Here is a 22,588-nt window from a genome sequence, read left to right as displayed (position 1 = left end):
CATGCATGATTAGAGGCCTAGAGACCAGGTCATACGAGGAGAGGCTGAAAGACTTGGGGCTGTTCAGCCTGGAGAAGAGAAGACTCAGAGGGGACTTGGTGGCAGCCTACAAGTATATCAAGGCCTGGGGGAGCATCTGTTCAGTAAGGTCCCCAAGGGGAGGACAAAAAATAATGGGCACAAGCTGATTGAAGATTGCTTCAGGCCAGACATAAGGAAAAGCTTCTTTACAAGTTGAGTACCGAGGGTTTGGAACAGGCTCCCTCCAGAGGTGGTACAGTCACCCACCCTGGCAATCTACCAAAAGCGTCTTGACACCCATCTTTCTGGGGTCATTTGATCCCAGCAGTCTTTCCTGGCCATCTGTAAAGTCCCTTCTAGCCTCTAACATCTACGAAACTATGAAATAACAGGATGATTTCCTCATGCAAGGGAGCAGAGGCTGCCCTGTTCTGTTCCAAGGTTATTTGTGGGCTGCCATTGAAGCAGGGAGCCTGAATAACATCAGGACAGCTTAGCAGAATCCTACAAAGCTTGTGATTGCAGCACTAAATGTTATGACTCAGGGAAATAGACCCATGCTGCTATGCACTAATATTGGGTTTTCACACTCTCCCTCTGTGAGGCCCGAATGCAGGAAGGAAGTAAAAACCACCCTGGCAATGACAGTCCAGCCTGGGTTACTCTGCAATGGGGGAAGAGACTTTGAGACTGTCACCTTCTAGACAGCAGCCTGTCTCCAGTTCACCATGTAAATACCAGGCCATCTGGGGCATTTCCTCACTTCTTCTGATCAGGGCTTGGGAGATGGAATCAGACAGGTGTGAAACACCACTCAGATGGGACACTGAAGTGCAATAAACAGCCTGTCAGATCACCTTGTCTACTGTCATATCAGATCATCCTAGCCTGGCAACCCTGAGAGACAGGCAAACAGTGAACCTGTCTCCCAGAACTCATAAATAGAGAAACAGGATCTGGCATTAGGGAGGGCTTTGTCGACCCCCATTGTAAACCCATCAACACATGCTGGACCTTGGGAGAGATCACCCATGTGTAATGACTGCTTGTGTTCAGGTCTGCCCCCACGGATGTTTCTCTTCTTCTGGCTCAACAGTTCAAATGGGAAGAAGTAACTCTAAAAACAGCACTCAGAGAGCCTTCAAGTCAGGACACAGAGGGCCTAGAGCAGGGGTTTTCAACCTTTTTTAACAGGTGTATCCCTTCTGTCTCAAAGTTTCAGCTCATGTACCTCTTTATATTAAAATTATTTGGGGGGACTGAGTGCACACATGCATGCATGCACTTACCTCCTGTCCACGCCCCCAACAGGTAAGTCTGTGGGGGAGTGGAAAGGTCCATGGTGAGGGAGAGGCAAATCAAGGCCCGTGCAGTGAGGGAGGGAGTGGGGCACAGACAGGGGTAGGGGCTGGGGTGAGTGGGGCCCTGGCCAGGCTGGGTCGGGTTGTGGGACAATTGGAGCCTGGGCAGCTCATCCGGCAGGGGGGCTCCCGCCACTGTGTACACCCCAGCAGAGACCCAGAGAGAGGAGGGGCGCATGCTCTCCCCACCCCCGCTCCGATCTGTTTGTGGTGCGGAGACAGCTGATGCTGTGCACTGGGCTTTGTGTGCCACTGCAACTGCCCCAGAAGTGGTGCAACGTCATATGTGTCCCGCCACCAGGCCGGCAGGGGGCATGGCGCAGCCTGGTGGCGGCAGGCACGTAGTGTCATACCATTCCTGGGGCAGCTGGAGTGGTGCACAAAGCACAGTGTGCAGCAGCAGCCAGTTCCACCCCATGCATAGATCTGGGCCTCCGCCAGGGTGTGTGCTGTGGCGGGATCCCCACCATATCCACTACAAGTTTTTTAAGTACCCCTGGGGCAGGGGTCGGCAACTTTTTTGGGCCAAGTGCCAAAAACACCTGCAACTTCAACTTGTAACATGTTGGCACGCCTGGGGCAGATGGTGGGGGAACCATGAAGGGCCCGATCCTTGTTATGGCTATGTAGCCCCAGCCCCTTCCTTGTCATCTGCCCAAAAGCATGCGTGCCAAGCAAAATGTCTTCAAGTGCCACACTCTGGCACCTGTGCCAGGCGTTGCCTATCCCTGCCCTAAGGGTATGCATGCCCCTGGTTGACAACCACTGGCCTAGAGCACTGAAAGCCAAATCCACTGATGTCCTTAAGACATCATGAATGCAGAATTTGACCCAAAGAGCAATCACAGATCAATTCTTACTGACTTCTAAAGGCTTTGGTATGGGTCCAAAGACTCCAGCCAGCATCCTTTATTATTTACTTTATTAAGCACCCACAGCATTAGGATGCCTAATACCTGAGCCAGGAATAGTTGGGGTCAAAATCTTGGGTTAAGTGCTCACAAGATTTTGGTATCACTGAACTAGTATCCAAACCCAATATCTGACCCTCGTGTACGCTCGAGCCCTAGGCTGGAAACCTCATTTTGGCCAACTCAATCTGGAGTTGAAACTCAGCCCCTCCTTGTCCCTTCACTGCATTAGGCACTTTCCCATACAGAAATGAAATCCAGTTGAAGGTTTGATGAATGTGAAGGAGATTTTTGTTCTGGAGGACATGGAGCTTTAGGAACAGTCCTCAGTGAATTTTTCTTGCTGTGCAATAATGAAAATTACACCTCCATATTATATTTCCATGGTTATGTAGCAGCATCCCCACAGGAATACAATATTTTTCAGTGACACGCACAAGAAAAGAAAAGAACAGAATCTTTATATGTACGTAAGAACCAAGCACTGTGTCCTGAATTTCAAACTTGTTTTTACACCTTTTTAATGAAAACCACTGAGGAACAGCAGTAGAAGCAGAAACTACTGTCAAGAGAGGGAAAAAAGGTAGACCAGTTTCTGCAGCAGCACTTTCTAAATACAGGCCAGCCCTCAAGGGGCATCTTCACTCCACTCATGTCTATGTGTACAGGACCCCAGAAAGTACAAGTGGACTCTCAAAGGATGGAGAGCCTAAGACAAGTGGGCTAGGGACAGACAGAAAGTGGCAGAATAAGCCCCCTCCTGCCCCCCTCCCTCTGATGTCCCCTCCCTCTGGCGGAGGCTTATTTCGCCTCTTGCCCTGGGCACAGAGCGAGTGGTGGCAGCAACGGTTGGGGTGGGTAGACCCTGCTGCGGTCCCCCAGGGACAGAGGGGGAGTAACCCCATTCCCTGCCTAAGGGGCCCTGCCAGCCAGCCTCTGGTCCCACCATTGCCCAGCCGCTGGAGCGGTGAGGGGGGAGCAACCATGACAGGGGCAGCAGTCTCTATCACGGTTTCCCGGAGCGCGAGCCCCTTCCCAGCTGGGGGCTGTGCTGCGGGATGAGAAAAGCTGCCGCGGACTGTGCAGTGGTGGTGGTGCTGGGAAGGGCTTGGGGGACTCTGGCCCTCTCAGCCCCGATGCTGACACACAGTCTGCGGCACCTCTGCCTGCACTGCAGCATGGTCCCCAATGGGAAGAGTCTCGTGCTCCACGGACATCCTGACAAAGGCTGCTGTCCCCATCAAGAGGGGAGGGGGCATCCAGCAGAGCAGGTAGGAGGGGGCTTATTCTGCCACTTGCCCCAAGCAGGGAGCAGCAGCGGCAGTTGGGGTGGACAGATCCCAGCTGCGGTCCCCTGGGGGTAATGGGTATAGAGGGGGAAATAATCCCCATCCCTGCCCCCTCTGCCTCAGGGGCCATGGCTGCTGGTGTTTGGCCATGCCTGGCCCCTCCACTGCAGCAGCAAGAGGGGAGCGCCCAGTGGACCCAGCTCAGGTCCCTGCAAGTGGGACAGGGAGAGGGGGATTAAGCCCCCCCCTGACCAGTTCAGGACAGGCTACTGCCAGGGCTGGCCATGCACCCACAGCTTCAGCAGCCAGAGAAGTGCAGGTCTGTGCTGGTGGGACAGGGGAGGGAATCGGAGAATAAACTTCTTTCCTGCTCCCTTCTGGGGCCAGCGTCTGGCCAGACCCCCATCCTTGCCTGTCCCTGCTCCAGCTGGGGAGCAGAGGGGCGGGGTCAGCCCTGCTCAGCTGGAGCAGAGAGCCCAGCCCAGAGAGCCTGCTGGGATGCTTGGTGAGTCTGGTTTAACTTTAACCAGGAAGGGGTCTGGGACAGACATTGCATAAACCGGTTTGAGCTCAATCAGTTAAGTCTGATACTACATTCAACCAGGTTTATCTCAAACTGGTTTTGGCCATTTTGAAACATGTTTTTGTACACTAAACTTATGTTGTTACTGGTTTAAACCAGTTTCTGATCACTTAAACCAGTTTATGTGTATTGTCTATCCCTAGCTGTGATGTGCTACAGACCAGGATATACATGCATTCCTTGTTTACATGGTTTAACACACTAATGAGACACGCACCATACACTTCCATAATACACCCACTTGGGACATGCTGTGTCTGACTGAGGAGGCTTTAGGCAGGCAGGGTGCAGTGATCTAGGCTGGAAGTTGTCCTGCAATTAAGGATTGACAAAACTGCCTCTGCAAAGAAGCATCTTGGGAGTTTAAATTGAGAGGCTAAGCTGCTTTGGCTCATTAGATTACACAGAGTAATGGTACCACCAGCCACACTGTCACTGGGCCAGGTCATTATTTAATCCCAACTTCAAGGGAAGAACATCACTTACTGAAACACCAGCACCACTTGGACATTGCTTGGCAGGCTCTCATCCAACTTCTAACCCAAGCAAACATGTTTATCTTATACGGACAGTTCTGTGAGAGCCCCAGCTCCTACTGACAGGAGTTCAAACAAATGTGTTCACTATTGACCATGCAATGCGCACAAAGTAGTGTTCCTTTGCAGTGTGATTCTCCAGAGATCTGTGCCAACTTTGTGGGGTCCTGTGAAAGCTGCCTACCAAAGATCTCACATCAAGTGCAGTCCTTTTACAGATCACAGGATGTCTCTTAATCACAAACCCAGCTTGGTCCTGCCTGGGCTCTTTCTATTACAGGTAGCAGCCCCAGTAGTCAAACCAGTGCTCAGAGGGTCTCTGCAGCCCCATCAGTGAGGGTTGTTTGCCAGCTGTAACCAACTGGAGATTAGAAATCAATTCCAATTCAGAACAGATCCTAGCTGCAGTCAGCAGTATATATTGGCTAGGGACAGAGATTACACATAGACTGGTTTAAGTGATCAGAAACTGATTTAAACTTGTAACAGAACAGATATTCAGAGCACATAAACCAGTTTGAAAATGGCTGAAACTGATTTGAGATAAACCTGGTTGAATGTAATATCAGACTTAACTGATTTGGGTCAAGCTGGTTTATGCAATGTCTGTCCCAGACCCCTTCGTGTTTTAAGTTAAATCAGAGCCCCCCAGCATCCCAGTTGCTTTGCAACTCTGCTCTTTGCTCCAGCCCAGCAGGGCTAGCTCTGCCCCTCTGCTCCCTGGCTAGAACTCCTGCAGAGACTGCAGGCATCTGCCTGGCTTCCTTCTGCTCACCACCCCCCCCACCCCACTCCCTGCTCAAGCATGGATTCTACCCTCCCCTCTGCCTTACACTGACACCTCTCAGCATTAGCTAGCAGACCACATGCTGGCTATGATCTATGCTGTGGGAGAAAGGACAAAGGCAGACAGGACAGTGTCTGCTTAGGGCTTTTTGGAGCTAATCAACAGGTAGTTCATAATATCTCCCGTTCCTTCCTTCGCAAAAGTTGTTTAAGAAGAGCTTGAACTAATGAGAGAGGCTGTTCTTTTGTTTGATGGGCTAACAAATGCTAACAATTCCCTGTGTAACTACCTGATGTGTAACTCAATGTTCTGCTGTCAACAGCAGGGGGGGGAGGGGGGAGGGGGGAGGACCCCTCCCTAATCAGTGTCCTGCCTAGGCCTGGCCACGCCTGCTCAGCTCAGTATTGTGGAAGGGAGGAGAGGGCTGTACTAGCACCCCCTGGCTTCTAGGTTGAGCCACTGCAGGCATGTGCCGGCATTTCTTCAGTCCAGAGGGGATGTCTGAATGGTTACAAACCAGTTTAGCCTAGCTAGGTTAGATTAACCTGCAAAGATTGAATCAATTTAGGCTTAGGCTTTTTGAATGTCTGTCCCTAGCCATTGTGACACACTAATGAAGGGGGCAGAGTGGGATGGTGCTATTGCTACAATGCCATCTCTCAGGGCAGATACTCCTTTCAAGCCTGCTAGCATCTTTCCAGACTCTTCTGTATTCAGCATGCAAATGCAAAGACCTGCATTTCTCTCTGACCAGGCCGCCATCCTAGTTCCTTGGGCTAGATCTTCAGTTGGTACAGCTGCACTGACTTCAATGGAGCTTCTCTAGCTTACACCAGCTGATGGTCTGGCCTGTTGTTCTTAGCATTTGTCTTCACAGCAACATCAGCTAGAGGTAGAACTGGAATGTTGTGCTGACCCAACTCCTGTCAACACACAAAATCTCTACCTGGGTTTACTGGCCTGTAATGGGAGAGGTTGAAGTTTGAGTGTTGTTGACACACAGTTTAGTGGGGCACAATAATTCAGTGCTGCTAAGATAATGACTTTGTGTTGCTGTTGCAAATGGTCTGTGCAGCCCTGGTGCTGTTTAATAGCATGGCTGCTTTCACTTGATCTGAGGAAGGGTTCGGTAGGTGTAGATCACTCGTGCTGTAACAAAGCTGAGACCCCTGTTTCCTAAGATTTAGTTGCTTATGGGGGTCATTTTGTAGCAGCTCATTTGTGGGCTCTCATCCTGTCCTCCTCATGCTTGTTGACTGGCAACCTGACATGAAAGGAATCAGAGTCCAGATCTGTAGGGGCTTGAATTGCTTCCTCACAAAGATACAGCTCAGACTCTGCTTATGGCACTCTTCACCTCCCCGCTCCCCACCTCCCAGGCAGGCACCAGTGACTTATTTCCTCTTCTGATGCTGCTAATTGCAGTTCTCTCATTGCTTCCCAGTGCATCTCTCTGGTGCCTGCTGCTTTGGGTTCTGAGACATGGCAAGGAATGAATCACTCACCCTCAATATAGGCACAGTAAAGAAAGCATCCTGGCCTTAGTGCCCCTCTCCCTTACTCATTTCACCCATCACTTCTCTCTCTGCAGGGAAGCAGCTTGCCATGGGCCTGGTATAAAAAATCTCCTTGGACCCTGACATTCAGTACTGTAGCAAGCAGAGGTGAGCACCTGGACACTGAAGTGAAGGGGTGCCAACGGGCTGGGGTTGAGTGCAGGATGTCAGTGGCTCATTTGGGGGGATGCAGGGATGGGGGGAGGGTGTCTCCCGCCTCTGCGTGCACTCCCGAGCAAGCATGGGAGGGCATGTGCCCCCTGCATCTGTGCACAGGGTGAGAGTGGGCTGCTGCTGTGGGCTTGCCCCAGACAACAAACTTCCTTGCTATGGTGTTGCTGACATTTCTCCCACAGCACTTAAAGCGTGAGGATTTCAATGAGACCAGATCCTGTGAGGGTATATACACCCTTGTCAAATAGCCTCTCAGACTTCAAGGCTGGGACTGAGCCCTGGATGGATCCCAGGCTGATGTCTCCCAGGCAAATTAAGCAGGTGGTTGCTGCCCATTTCCCTGGCTGAGAGAAACATCACAAGCCATTATAATTTTGCACAAGCCACCAAAGCTCCAAATGATGTTTCCTGCTAAACACTTAGGAGTAAGTTTTTATTACTGTCAATCATTCAAATGAGGACATAGCTTAGGTGGCTTTTCAGGAAGGCAGCATGGCTTAATCATTAGAGCAGGGGACTAGACTTTAGTAGATTTGATCTAGATCCAACACTAAAACTCCAACACTAGAATTCAGACGACTTGATCGGGCTCTCTGTGACCACAAGGAATGTGTTAAAACTCTTGGCAAGGGATTAAAACTCTTGGAGTCTGCAAAACAAAGCAAATCCTAATTGCCTAACAGCAGGGTGGGGTGATTTCACTATTTTCCAGGGATGCAGCATGAGTTAGGGGGGAAGCTGGGGACATGACAGAGACATAGGGGACTAGAGAAAGAGGGGTCTGCCCCAGACTCTGAAGAAGCCCTCTTGCATTTAACCATCACCACTCCCAGCTTCTTTGGGAGCTGCAGACTTAAGAAATAGAATATCCATTTACTGTATGGGATATTTTAACTGTAGGATGAGGAACAAAGGCTGATAGGAAAAAGGGTCCAAATACCCAAGAGGGACCCAGAAGACCCAGCCACACCCTGCTTGTTTGTCAAGTAGAAGGGGTTTCTATCTGCATATTGAGGAGCTCCTTCTGTTTCCTATGCTTTGTGCCTGGAATCCATCAAGTCCAAGAAGCTAGACTGGAAAGCCATTCCTCTCTGCTTGGTTATTCTCCATATACATTTAATCCTGATCTGTTAGCTGACTGTGTTTGTTCTCGTTTTCATGTTCCCTGCAATAAATGTAACTGGACACAGAAACCTGCGGGGTGGCAGGGTATTTTGAACTTGGTGAGTACCAGTGGCTTGCCCTGGAAAGACATAGCTGTGGCAGCAAGAACATCTTCCTGTGCCGAGGCGAACCACACAACAGAACAATCCAGCTTGGTGGTGGCTCTCACCAGAATCCTGCCCAGGGTTTTGCAGGATAACAAGCAGCATTACCAGCATGCTGAAGTGCCCTACAGCAGGGGTTTTCAACCTTTTTCGATCATTGTACCCCCAGGCAGCCGGATGTGGAGCAGTGTACCCCTGGCCACCGGAGGGCGGGGGGAAGGTGGCAAGTGCCGGGATGCCAAGTGGGGGTGGTGAGCAGTGGCAGCGAGGTGTTTGTGCAGCCCTGCTCTCGCCCCACCCCAGCCCTGTTCCTGCGAGGCAGCAGCGTGGGATGGCGGCACTCCATTCCCACCCACCCCTGTGTACCCCCTGGGACATTTCAAAGAACCCCTGGGGGTATGAGTACCCCCGGTTGACAACCCCTGCCCTACATCACAGTGAGTCCTGAGGAATGGATCTCACGAAAGGGTCCTGACCTCCTTGATAAACACTGTGTTACATTGGTAGTGGGAAGACAATGGTTACTCAGACTAGACCTCTGATGGGAATTAAACATTTTTATTTGCCTTGTTGCTTCAAGCATGCAAGAAACCATGCTTGTCACCAGCCAAGCCAGTAACTGGCCACGGAGCTAGGTAAAACTGCAGTGTGCAGTGACTGGGTCTGCATTATCCATTCACTTTGTCTCACAGAAGCACTAAGGGACACCGGGGATGTGTACACTGGCTTTTGAAACTGCCACCAAAAATAATCTCTGCCTACTCGTTAGAAACCCAGAACCAAGACAGAACCCAGCAAGGATGCTCTGAGGGCAACCCTTTCACCTCTCCTATAGGCCAGGTACAGAAATCTTGCGAGCAGCAGTGGTGAGGTCCTCCCAGATCGTCTTCCCCACCTCAGGTCTGGGCATGGGAGTGTGGAGCAGAATGAGGCTTATCTTCTGGTGGCAGTTTCAGCAGTGGTGTCAAGCCAGTGTAGACATACCAAAGGTCTCCATTGCTTCATACAGACTTTATTAGTAGCTTTTATATGGCAGAAACACTGAGCAGCCCCAACATTACACATAATAACCCAAATGTCCTGCCCCAAAGAGCTTACAATCACAACAGACAAAGGATGTGAGAGGAAACAGAGGCAGGAAATAAGTCTCTGCTCGCTCACTTAGATTCAGAGCCAGGAACAGTTTCCTGAGTCCCAGCCAGGGGCTTTATCCTCTGGAACATACTGCCTTTCTATTCAACTCAGTATCTGCTTAGCTGAAGCAGCTCTGTGTGATTTATGTGCAGGATGTGCATGACCCACTGTCCTGCACTAGCCCTGTGATGCATTGGCTCAGTACCCAAGAGAGAAGTCAAACACTGTGAGAAGTACAAGTACACCAGCATGTTCCTGCAAGGAAGGAGGGACAGGAACTGTGGGAGGGGGAGGAATTAATGTCTCCAAACAGAGGAGAGGAGAGAGACAAGGGGCAACACTGGCTGGCACCTCATAGAGAGATGATACATCCATGTCACCCATGCACAGAGGGCTAAACTGCAGCAATTGTGGCAGGGTCGGTAAGTGTGGTGTAATGGGGCCATCTACTGGAGACAGGCTCTGAGAACCTGCCCAGTCATAAAGAAGAACAGCAGGTTACATCTCTCCAATCTAAGCCCTCAGTGGAGGGTGTTGGGTTACCTGAGTATGGTGGCAATGACATGGAAAACCACTAGGACAGAGTTCTTGGAGCTGGGCGCCAAGACAGGATAGTTATATGCCAGTCCTTGATACACTGCGTGTGGGGGAGAGTCTGAGACCTCACATTACAGCTCCAAGTGGGGGAATGCACTGCAGTAGCACTGAAGAACAGTGGGAACAAGGGGCTCCCTGGTCGGTCACATTCCCTGGCATGTCAGTGCCACTCCTGCATGAGGATGCTTCTTCTCCACCAGGCACAGGCAGGGCACTGCTGTGAGGAAGCTGTTCACAGGTGGTTCAAGTGACACAAAGGGGTTCTGGCCAATCCCTTTTATTCAGTAGCTTATTGCTGTGTGCACATTAGAAAGGGCAGGGATGAGCATGCAGTGCATTACCACCTTGAAGGGAGGACATTAGCCCTATTATTTAAACATAGGAACAAACATAAGAATCACCAGATGAGACAAGCCCAAGGATCTACCTAGCTCAGGCTTTGGTCTCTGACACTTACTGCAACCAGGTGCTTCCAGGGAAAGTGCAAGACAGCCAGCAGTGCACCTGTGGGACAGCTAGGCCACAGGGGATATTCACCCAACAAGTCAGCATTTGGCCCTGCCCTGCAGCATGAGGGTTTGTTTCCCATCCAGAATGCCTACTTGTTCTTGGTATTTATTCTTGTAGCTCTGCGTGATCTTGTTGTCTGTAGGAACGTCCAGTTGTTCTCTACATCTCCTGACCTCACTGACCTTGTTGCAGTGAGTTCCACAAGCCACGTGTCTTTCTTTCATATCAGATTTTACTTGGTGAAGTCTCTGTTTCTTTCACTTTATGTGCATGCCTAGCCCCCTTGCAATAGGATCTGAGACCTTCACAGCCTAACAGATCTTCTGCCAACAGCCCTGTGAGGTAGGGCAATGCTATCATCCTCATCTTGCACCTGGGGAACTAGGTATGGAGGGCTTGTCTCTATCTCTGCAATGGTTAGTCCTGGCAAGAGCAGCCCACATCCATGTGAGGCTGCAGGCACGTTTCTGACATAGAAGTTCACCAGTTAGGCTGCTCCAGGCTTGTTCGCAGCACCTTCTCTCAAGCCGTTGGTCTCCAATGGAGCTGAAAGCAGGCACTGGGAACAAGCCCAGAGCTGCCTCAGTGCAGTGGTAGAAGCCAATGGAGCCTAAGTGGCTTGCCCAGGATCACATAAGGAATCTGTGGCAAGCCTGTCTTACAGGCCTACTAACCATAAGGCATATCATTTTTGTGCAACTGCTTCAGCACTGGGACCAGCCATCCCTGGATCTGCACCCCTGTTCCCCGGAGGTCCTATAGCCTGACTAAGATTGCACCCATACACTATTGCAAGGACCCACATCAGATCTCTGCCATGTTCGCTGACAGAAGTGATATTTGTCATGCAATCAGCCTCTTGAAAATGCTCTACAGCTTTGCCTGGACAGAAGTGAATGGCTGCAGAGCACTTTAAAAGTGCCCAATTGTGCGACAAATTAACCGCCATTTAACTCCAAAGTGGAGTGCCTTTATTAACTTCTGTTTGTCCCTGCACGTGAGCAAGGCTAGGCTGATACAGCCCAGATCTGCCCCCGCTGCTGTTTGCAGGATGGGAGGGGGAGAAAGCAGGGGAGGGAGCTCTGGTCTGGGGTTTGCCCAGCCTGCACTGGAGTGGGTGGATTGGAACCCCCTGAAGTTTGCATTGGCTGGGGGAGCCCCAGACCAGAGCTCCCTCCTCTGTCTTTTCCCCCTCCCATTCTGCAGACAGCACCTGAGCTGGGAGGCAGGCGACAGGGATAGGGGAGAGAGGCTGCAGACACCCGCTGGACTGGCTCGAAAGTGGAGTTCCATCCTGTCCCCCTTCCCTGCATTCTGAACAAACAGTGAACATCTGCTTTGGGGGGAGTCGCTGTAACTCATGGCACTTTCTGTGAAGCGCCATGAGTTACAGCAGGTAATTGCAAGTCTGTCGGCACCCCTTGTGTCCAACAGCAGTCATTTGCATCCTGCAAAGATTGCCTGTAACTTTGGATCACAACCCTGGGACAAGAACTTCAGTTTTAGCTGAACATCTACTGAGGATGGGGAACTCCAAGCACCAGTCCTAGTCCTGTTCGATACAGTAGAACCTCCTGTGCGGAATGAACCACAGGGCACTTTTCTCATACGTGCGCTGGTGCATCCAATGCCTAGAAAGCCAGGGAACACCCAGTCATAAGGCAAAAAATCACCAAGACAACCCTGTCAATGGCACCTTTTGTAGGTGAACCTTGCAAGGACTAAGCAGAACAGCCTGCCTCTTCCCTACAACCACTTCCTTCTTGAAAGGGCTGGGGGAGGAGGCAGGGGTGTGTCTCTCTCCTGGAACTCAGGTAGATGCACACCAACATCCCTGTGCAACTGGCACAATAAGGAACCAGGAAGTGGAGCCCAGGGAACAGAGATCATTCCACAGAGAGGGGCCGGCCAGAGGAGAAGCACATTCAACAAAAGCCCTGAGGTAATACTCTCTCACAGAAGCTGCCCCGTCCCCAGGTGTCCCTTTCCCCTTTGCATCTGTGCCAGCCACAAGCTGGGTGCTGGCTGTGTCTGCCTCACAAGCAAACCCAGGAGCTGAAGTTACTTCTTCATATGCCAAGCTCTGTACTGCCTAGGAGCCAGATTCCCTGTCCCTGGTTTCACAGGCAGCACTGGTCTGCGTGCGGCTGTGGGCTGCAGGTCTGTAAGGGGGACAGGCATGGGAAGTGACAGTGCTGGGGTTGTGCCAAGGGGCCGGGAAGCTGAGGAGGGCCAGGGAGGGAGCTAGGTGGGAAGTAGGTCCCCTCTTGTGGAGGTGGGCAGGGCTGGGGGGAGGGGGCAGTCCTGTGTAAGCAGGTCTCCCTTGAGCAGAAGACAGGGAGGAGCCAGGCTCGAACTGAGCAGGAAATGCAACTGGGAGAGAGGGAGGCTGCAGGACTCAGCTTGGGCCCAGCTTTTGTGCTACTCGTGGGGTGTTGGGGCAGCCATCAATAAAGAGAGCTCCCTGATTCATCCTTTAGGCCAGCAGTTCCCAATCTGTGATACATGTACCACCAGTGGTACACAGACAACCTGTCAGTGTTACATGTTAATAGATTTATTATAAATACTTTATATGACAAAAGTTTGCTGGTAGTACTTAAGGCTGAACTGAAAAATTTGCTGGTGGTACTTAAGGTTGTATCATTTTAAAGTGGTGGTATGCAATCTGTCAGTTTGGGAACTGCTGCTATAGGCACTCCCAGGGATGCTGGCTGCAGACCAAGGCGGTGGAGGGGCCCTTACAGTCATAGCAGTACTGCAAACAACCTGCTGCTCAGTACCTCCCACAGTGTACCTTGGCCCAGCCTCCAAGAGGGCCGAAATGCTGACGTACAGGGCAGCTGAAGTCTATCCCTTCCTGCTTCTATGCTTTAAGCCATTCCTGCACATCTTTATCTCTCCCTGGCCTAGGACAAGGCTGGGGCTTGGGAGAAGGGCCAGGGAAACAGTTTTGTGAGCTTCCCCCAGTGCGGGTGTATGTGGGGGGAGAGTTAAGAGTCTCTTGTCCCTTTCCACTCTGCAGCTCATTGTGGAAGCAGTTGGCTGCCGTTTCCTTTCTGCCGTCACAGCTGGTGACATTTTCAAGGAGCCTGCTAAGGAAAAAAAGGGCTAGAAATGCAATTGCAAATGAGAGCTGAGGCTCCTCTTCATGGCAGTGAAGCCTGGTCCTGTACAGGGAGGGACTGTCCAGCCTCTCCCACTGCCTCGGTGATATCTTCTAGTCACTTCTCCACCTGCTGCACTACAGCCTCTTCTGGCGGGGAGTGCGTGGGCTCTGCCTTAGCAATAGGAGGCTACACTTACAACTGGAAGTGGATGTTAGTGACTAGGACAGAAGGGGCTTACAGCTGGAGTATTAGTCATGCATGTAGGGCATGGGGTGGTTTGCTCTGGGTATGGTTTTGGCACCTCTCAGCACCCATTCCCACCTGAAATGCCCAGGGCAGTGATACCAACACCCCCACCACAGTCTCTCTGGTGTGTATACCAGGCCTGTAGGGAATAGTCCTCATGATTGCAAAGCAAGCCTTCCAGACATGAGTATAAGCAATGCCCGGCAGTCTTCCTCAGGGAGCTGACAACCTGAAACTACATCTCAGAAAAGTGTGCCACCTTCACACATCAAACATAATGTTCACTCTGAAGTCTAAAGAGGGCACACGTCCACCTCTCCTACTTCATGGATAATCATCTTAGCAGCTGGCAGACTTAACTAGGGAGGGGAACTGGGTTTTGCAGCAAAGGAGGAAATGTGGAGAGGGAGAGAAAAAAAAGGAAGTGGCACAAGGACAGGGAAAGGGGAGAGAAAGAGGATGGAGAGGGGAAGAGAAATGAGGCAGGGAAGTTCAAATAATGGCCAGGTTTTCCCACGGAGTGACACTGAGCACCACAGAAAGCACAGCCGGTACGTCCCCCCTGTGCTTGTGCTGCACTTCGCTGCTGGAGGGTGCGCTGCTGTGGACTGAGGGGGCTGGGGGCTCCACGGAGCCCAGTCTTCTCCAATGAATCAACATGGCAACTCCTCCCAACAGCATTCGGTTTTGCAAAGAAAACAGGTAGAAACAGAATTCCTGCTCTAGTCTGCTGCTTATGGGCTCTTTGCCCATGATATTATTGTGAGGGCTGGTTAATCCATTTTAGACCCTTCTCAGACACCCCTTTAGAGTGGAAGCTCCTGGAGCTGCAATGACAGATGCAGATCACAGTGCGTAGCGCTAGTTGGAGGCAGTGCCTTAGAAGGGTGCTGCTTCTGAAGCAGGGAAACGACCCCAGCAGGGGTAGCTGTCTGGTGCCCCAGAGAGGAAGACAGTGGGAGTCTCTTCATGGTCAGGGCAGGCTGCCTAATGGAGCCAGGTACCAACACCAAGCCTCCCTCCCTTCTCTCTGTAGATTGGATATCTGGGAAAACCCTGAAAAGGATAAAACAAAATGGGGTCTGGAGGCCAAAGCTTTGGAGATGAATTGGAAAACCAGATCAATGATGCTCTGAGCAAGCTGGCAAGCAAAAACCCATTCCAGTCTGACTGGGACATTGCTGCTTTTGCCATTTTCTTCATCTTCATTGGTAAGTGTGGGGCTAAATTGGCTGTTCTCAACATGCTGGTGGATACTTGGGACTCACACATCCAGCTGCTGCACTCCTGCACCGCGGTGCAGGGGCACAGGCCCTGGGAGGCAGAGGCCAACTCCTGAGGTGTGACTGCCCAGTAACAGAAGGTGAGGGGTGGCTTCCTGCACGCTTCTCACAGAGAAAGAAAACATCTTATTCCTCTGCCCAGGAAAACTGTGTGAGTGATTATTCTTCTTACAGCTGTTTTTAGCAGGGCTTCAAGTACAGAGGATGAGGCTGTGGTATGGGACAGGACTCATAAAGAAACAATGGTGCTGTTAATAATGCATGAAGTCCCCACGCGCCAATTCTCTTGGAGCAATACTGCCAGGAAAAATGGTCTAATAGTAAACAGAGGGTCACCAGAAGGCCATGAAAAATATTAACTGAGCTGGGGAACTTGGAGCACGGAATGAATCAAGGTCTCCAGGAAAATAGGATGTGCTTTCTGCAGATAAGCAGTCAAATGACTCTAAACAGCAGTCAGCCAAGCAAACACAACAATGCTCAGGGTTGCAGCAAATGAAAGCTTGAAATGGGAAACAGGTCACCGCAGAGGTGAAGTAGATTGAGGTGCGGGGAAGCCTGGCATCCTCTGAGCTGCGTGGAATCAAATTAACATGAGAAAAATGCCACATCAAACTGCTGGCTTGCCAAGGGCTGCCCAAATGACTGCTCTGGGGGCATTTCTTTGATGTGGAGGATGTGCATGGGAAGCGGCTACGTGTGCGTCTCACCTCTCAGAACTGGCTGACATAAAAGCTGCATTGGTGTAAACGTTTCAGTGTCCCTTTACAGCAGCTTATTGAAGCAGGCATGAAAATATGCTTGGACCTTCCTAGTCTGCCTAATTCTGTTTTATTCAGGTTTAACTCAAGTCAGTCAAGAAGTGGTGTAAATTAATCCGAATGAACTGGACTCACCAAGAAGAGCATCCACATTGAGATTTAGCCAAAGCAGGGCCTTTAGATAGGGCTGGAGCTGCCTCCTCATGAGGGTTGTCCCCCACCATTCCCTCAGAGGACTAACTTCCTTGACCAGTGTCAGAGAAGCAGACATATGAGTCCATGAACCCTGCAGACAATGCCTGTCTTGTTTAATGGTCTCAGTTAAAAGTGCTCCTCACCTCCTTTCTCTCTCCAGTAACACATACTGGCTTTGACTGTGCTTCGGCCCCATGCTACAACAACAGCAACAGGTCATTGGGTCCCATACATTTGAAGTCCCTGGGGACTGACCAGCTTCCAGGCACTGACCCCTGGTTCGGGGTCTCTAGGTGCACTCTCGGGTGCAGGTCCTCTGTCAGGCAACTCTTCAGCAGAGCTAGGACCTGCCGTCCAACTGCCTGCCCCAGGGACAGATTGTGCTGTCCCTCACATTACCCCTAGCTCAGACACCCCCTCCCTGGGCTTTGGCTGGTGGGCACTTTACAGTTACAGTTTTACCCTTCAAGGGCTTGTGATAACCATCAATGCAGCATGTGTATGCACACATGCACATACATGCGCATGCATATACACCCACCCCAGCACAGCACGTGTACACACACATCAGCAAAAAGAAATGACCCAGTCAAGACTTCAGAAACACACAGATCCAGACAAAGCCCCCACACCCGGCCGGCAATTCCTGCCTCAACATCCTTACCACTCTGGAGCAGTTTCTGGGGTGGCCCACGGTCCTCCTCTGGCTCCTGGCTTGTTTCCACTGACTTTAGTCAGTCGCGCTGCTGAAGCTCTCCCCTCTCCAGCTGTGAAAGCCAAGTTGTTGCTTCCTCTCTCCTGCCCCAAGCTTCCTGTGCATCCCCATGAACCTTCCCCTCCAAGCCCTTCCTGAACATTTTCTTGCTCTCTTGCTCTTTTGTCCACCTTGGGGATTCTTCGTTCTCCACCTCCCCAACTCACAGCAGAGTTGTGGGCAAACCACTGTCCCCACTCAGCATGCCCCCACAGAAAGGGCCCCTACAACAAGCATACATTTCTGATGCTGCACCAGGGGCCATGGCTTGAAGGTAACTTGTGAGGCACACATCAAGCTGAACTTATGGTAGTGCAGTCCCTGCCAGGGCCCGACCCAGTGAGGGGCCGACAAGCAGACAGATTATCAGCTGACACAATTACTTCATTCTGCTGCAGGTACGGTGCTCTTGCTGGTGCTCCTGGCTCTTATCCGTTGTTGTTGCTGCTGCTGCTGTGACTGTGACTCCCCCAGACACAAGAAGGTAATGCAGTGTCCCTCTCCATCTCAGCCTCAGCACAGGTTGTGGTGCAAGTGACATGCAGCATGCCATGCCATGGCAGAGAGCATGACTCTGCACAACCTCCTCTGCTCTCATGGTGTTACCCCATCTCACACACTTAAGCAGCCACCTACAGCCATGCTGGGATGAATGTCCCATGTCATAAACTAAGCAGCCCCTGGCTGGTTACTCAGTGACAGGGAGATCACTGGGGATTGCAGGTGCTGCAGACTTGAGCCACAGTGGTTGAACACTTGACAAATGTTAGTTCACAGACATTGAACAAGAGGAAAAGCTGCTGCTGGGGAGTGGGACTAAAACACCCTGCCACTTGGGCAGCCATCCACACTACAGAATCTACTGAGTCTGAGGAAGTCTTATCTACTATGGCCAAGACCAGCTGAGGTTGGAGGCAGAGGGCTGCACCATGCTGTAGTCTTGAAGCCTGCACGGTGTGTGCTAGCTCTGTCCTCTCTAGAACCTGAGTGTGCTCCACAGCAGGTTTTGGGTATAAAGCAGCTCACAGGCCACAACTGGCTCAGGAGCTAGTAGGTTTCATCATCTTTGCCTGCCAGGTGCTAAGAGGAATTTATTTCAAAGACTCAGGCTTTTCACAGCACAGGTGGAGAGGTGGGGAAGGCAGCCTTGTGCCCAAGTGACTGACATGATCCTATCTTCTTGAATCAAACAAGCAATACTCTATTTGGATTATAGCATGAACAATGGCGTAGAAATGAAACTGGTGTCCGCGGTCCATGCCATTGCATGGGAATTTATTCAGCGTGAAAGCCATTCAGTTCCAGTTCCATGAGCATTTATGCAAACTTTCCCTCTTGTGTTTTTTTCCCCAATTAGATTCCCCGGACCAAAGTGGGCATTGATAACTTGGGCATGGAGCCATAGCCCACCCCCTACCACCAAACCCTAGGACACATGGATTGCGAACCCAATGGATTCTCTTCTTGGCTGGCTTCTTCTTGCTACAAAGAAATCTCTTGCAGATTGGACTTTGCACTAATTGTGAGTGCCAGACCTGCTGGAGTTGGCTGGGGTCTTGGCCACACACAGCTCCATTGCAGCACATGCTCTTCCTTCTCTCTCTATAATGGTGAAGATCAAGCACTGAATATAGCTGACATCCACTGGGGCTAGGGACAGACATTACACATAAACTGGTTTAAGTGATCAGAAACTGGTTTAAATCTGTAACAGAACAGATGTTCAGTGCACATAAACTAGTTTGAGAGAAACCTGGTTGAATGTAGTATCAGACTCAACTGGTTTGGCTCAAAATGTTTATGCAATGTCTGTCCCAGACCCCTTGGTGGTTTAAGATAAACCAGACACCCCCAGCATTCCAGCATGCTCTCTGATCTCTGGCTGCAGCTCTGGCAGAAACTTGCAGGCACAGAGCATCTGCCTGGCTTCTCCCTGCTAAGCAGGGATTATTCCTCCATCACCTCTGCCTTACACAAACACTTCAGCATTAGCTAGCAGACCACACACTGGCTAAGGTCCTTGCTATGGGAGAGGACAGAGGCAGACAGGCTTTTTGGAGCTAATCAACAGGTAGCTTAATGTCCTTCCTTGGAAGAGCTGTTAAAAGAAGAGCTCCATTAATTAATGGAGAGAGGCTTTGTTTTCTTAATGAGCTGATAAACACTGAGTTAGGGGTGATAAACATTCCCTGCTGGGCAGCTGGGGGGGAATCCTGCTGGGGCCCCTGCAGCTCTGCCCTGTGGAAACAAAGGGAGGGCTGCTCTAGTGACTCCCGGCTTCTAGCCTGAGCCAATCCAGGCATGTCCCCGCATTTCTGGGATGTCTGTCTGGGTTATAAACTGATTTAGTGTGGCCAGGTTAGACTAACCTGCAAAAATTAAAGCCATTCAGGCTCAGGCTTTTTGAATGTCTGTCCCTAGCCCTACAGTGATTGACAGTTGTATAATGAGAGCTGTTTGCTGCAGGGCATGAGCTGGGCAGCCTGGGGAAAGAGAATCTGCCTCCCCCACCATACTGATAGAGTAGGGCATACTGCAGGGGTTTTACCCCTTCCTCCAAAGCAAACCTTATTTGGCCACTGTTGGAGACTGAATCTCAGCCCCTGTGCCCATGGAAAAGGCAGTGTGCGCACATCCCAGTGTCCGCCATATTAGCAGAGAGCCCCAGCTCTGAGTAAGGAGGTGCAGGCTGGAGCAGAGACAACGCCATGCTCTGGAGGGTACAAAGGGAATTAAAAGGTTGTCTTGGGTAGAAAAATAACCCACCACACATGACAAGCTGGTAATACCAGCTGTTGCCTCCTTGGCCAACTTGCCACAAACCTTCAGTCCCAGCACTTAGGAACTTGCAGAGCACACAACTAGTAAACAGGTCCCTTTTAGCCCCCCTCCTCCCCATTTGCAAATCATAAGAATATAAGAACTGCCATTCACTGGGTCAAACCATAGGTCCATCTTGTCCAGTATCCCATGTGGCAGAGAGCAGCTGCTGAAAGGGTTTGAATCTGCCTTACAAAGCACAGGGAAACCAGTCAGTGAAAGGACTGCTCTGGGCAGGAACATGGCTTCTGGTTTTTCCAACAGGCCCTTTAAAATCAGCCTCTAGGGACCATGTGGGAGTTCAAAGAACATGCTTCTCTTCCTTCTGAACAAGGCTTTCCCTTTTTTCATTTTATGCTAGATCCTTTCCCCTTTTCCTGAGCACCCTTGAGGGCATAATCTCTGTACAACAGCTGCCCAGCACATCCAATATGCAGTACCCTTTGCTCTTTCCATCCAGCTTTTCATAGCTCCCTTTAGCACTCGCTTGGGCCAGTACAGAGAGCATCACCTACAGGATACAAAAGGGCCCCTTCTGCCACTGCAGTGGAAGCTGAATCCCAAGCCCTCTCCCCCTGCTGCAATGGAAGGCATACTCCAAACTGCTGGCGATAATTTAAGAGCCCCTTTGCTTGGAAGTTTTGCCGGTTTCAGCAGCCTTCCCTCTCCGAGACTCGGCCCATTGCTGCTAATTAATGCCTTATGACCAGAGCTTTGCAGGCTAGCTAGAGTCAAGCTCCAGGAGTGGTGCAAGTATGGGGACACCCTTCCTGCTGACAACTTCTCTCTGCCTTCCTGACTGTCTTCTCCCACCCAGCCCTCCATGTATCTACTAACACTTCTGAAAGAACCCAACTGTAGCATGCTGAAGTCATCCTGAGCATCTCAAGCCAACAATCTGTACTGTATATAAATACTTTGTTTTCAGAGCCAAATTCAAGAAGAAACACTTGTGATTACAATAAAACACATGCTTAGTGTGGAGATCAGCTGGCTAGGAAGATCTGTTAAACCCTTTGGATACATTGGGTAAGCATAGATTGTTATATGCCCAGAGAATACTATTCACTTGGCTGGCTGGCTGTCCTCACAGGATGATGATGGACTAAATGCTCAGCCTGAAATGGTCTTGACATACACATATAACAAGCAATCTCTCCCCTTCTCTTTCCTTTTGGAGGAGATGCTTAGACAGGGATGCTCCTGCCTGAGGCAGAGGACTGGACTAGTTGCTCTCTTAAGTTCCCTTCCTGCCCCCTTTTTTAGGATTCCTCCTTCCCATGATCATTCCAGGACCAGTTAATGGTGCCACTGTCCTGTTGTTGCAACATGCTTCTGGTGCCAGCTAGAAAACCATTGCTGCAGTCTTCTTCAGGGCAATGCCTGCCTTCTGCCAGACCAGAGCCCCTGTCCAAGGTCAGGAATCAAGCAATATGAGTTCCACTGATTGGTGCCCAGAGATTCCAGAATTGCCAGTTTCTGCACAAATACAGCCTGGCTGCTGGGATTCAACCAAGAAGCTCCTTAAGAGCAGGGGCAGGGGTCCAGCTGGGCAGTTAGGATACCATTACTTCCTTGCCCAGAAACTGAGAACAAGTGGAGCTGTCCTCATGGAAAGGACCGAACCACCTACAGGGTGGAAGAGAGGGGCAATGGAAGAGGTTTCATGTGACAGACACAAACTCTTGCCAGTGTCAGCAACAGCAGTGGAAGCAAAGTGCAGGCTACCTGGTCACAGCAGGGAACAGGGTGACTTCTTGCAGAGCCCCACTTCTGAGCATTAGAAAGGATAAAGTGCCCTTGGCTGCACATGGTGGAAAAATTTCCCTAATAACCTGCTGCTGGGAGAGGGCTTGGCATTTGGTCCTAGACTCCAGGCACTAGCACAAACTAAAGACAGTTGCCACCCCCTACATTAAAAGGATCTTCAGAAGTGGAAGATGGACAATTAGCAACAGCCAGACTGCCATCTGACAAGCCATTAAATAGGAGACAGGATGTGTGTGTGGGCCAAGAAAGGTGGTCAGCAGCAGAGCAGAACATTAGGGAGGGCTGATAGGTTTAAAGGGTGATGATTTGGAGTCACTAGTGAGACTGCTAATAGATCAGCACATTCAGGTTTCTCCTTCCAGGTTTTGGCTTTCCTTATCCACTAATAAACCAGCATTTATCCACCTCATCTAATGGCCATCTGCAGGCTAAAGGACTGTAACTACATGCATCGCCTGCTGCTGCTAGAGTATGGATTAGCACAAAGGAAGCATAGCACCATGCAGAAAGGCTGTGGGAGTGATGGAGTTTGCGGCCTGAGGGTTTTGCAGGACAGGAGAGGTGCTCACTATACCTGGCTGCTCCATTCCCCAGTGGCTGCAAAGGGAGAGGCAGAGCAGCAAACAGATGCATTGTGATCTTTCACAGAGCTCTGGGTGCCAGCTTGCTTCACAGCCAAGAACTCTCCCCTCCTTGTTCCCCCATTCCCTGTGGCAAGGAGGATACATACCATGCAGGAATCTCAGAGACCTTTAGAACTGGGCAGGGCAAAGCAGCAGGGAAGGAACCACACAGGGTATATTTCTGTGCTTAGCACACACAAAAGGTGAAAATCCCATGCTCCAAGCCTGGGTCAAAGTCCACTGCTGGGCCACAGGGAAGGGTACTTATTGGCAAGTACACAAAGAGCACAAACCTGCCC

The 22,588-nt window shown here is 50.7% G+C and overlaps 1 protein-coding gene across 1 annotated transcript; it reads left to right on the top strand.

Annotated features, from left to right (window-relative positions):
* The first annotated feature begins 12,530 nt into the window (after nucleotides 1–12,530).
* Nucleotides 12,531–18,845, top strand: SMIM22 (small integral membrane protein 22). Its single transcript, XM_014520062.2, has 4 exons — nucleotides 12,531–12,669; nucleotides 15,120–15,294; nucleotides 17,475–17,560; nucleotides 18,434–18,845. Exons 2-4 carry the CDS (start codon nucleotides 15,159–15,161, stop codon nucleotides 18,479–18,481), a joined length of 270 nt encoding a protein of 89 aa, XP_014375548.1. The 5' UTR covers nucleotides 12,531–12,669; nucleotides 15,120–15,158; the 3' UTR covers nucleotides 18,482–18,845.
* The last annotated feature ends 3,743 nt before the right edge of the window (nucleotides 18,846–22,588 follow it).

The sequence above is a fragment of the Alligator sinensis genome, unplaced genomic scaffold (genome assembly GCF_000455745.1).
Source record: "Alligator sinensis unplaced genomic scaffold, ASM45574v1 scaffold404_1, whole genome shotgun sequence".
NCBI lineage: Eukaryota > Metazoa > Chordata > Crocodylia > Alligatoridae > Alligator > Alligator sinensis.
This window is presented reverse-complemented; position numbering and strand designations above follow the sequence as displayed.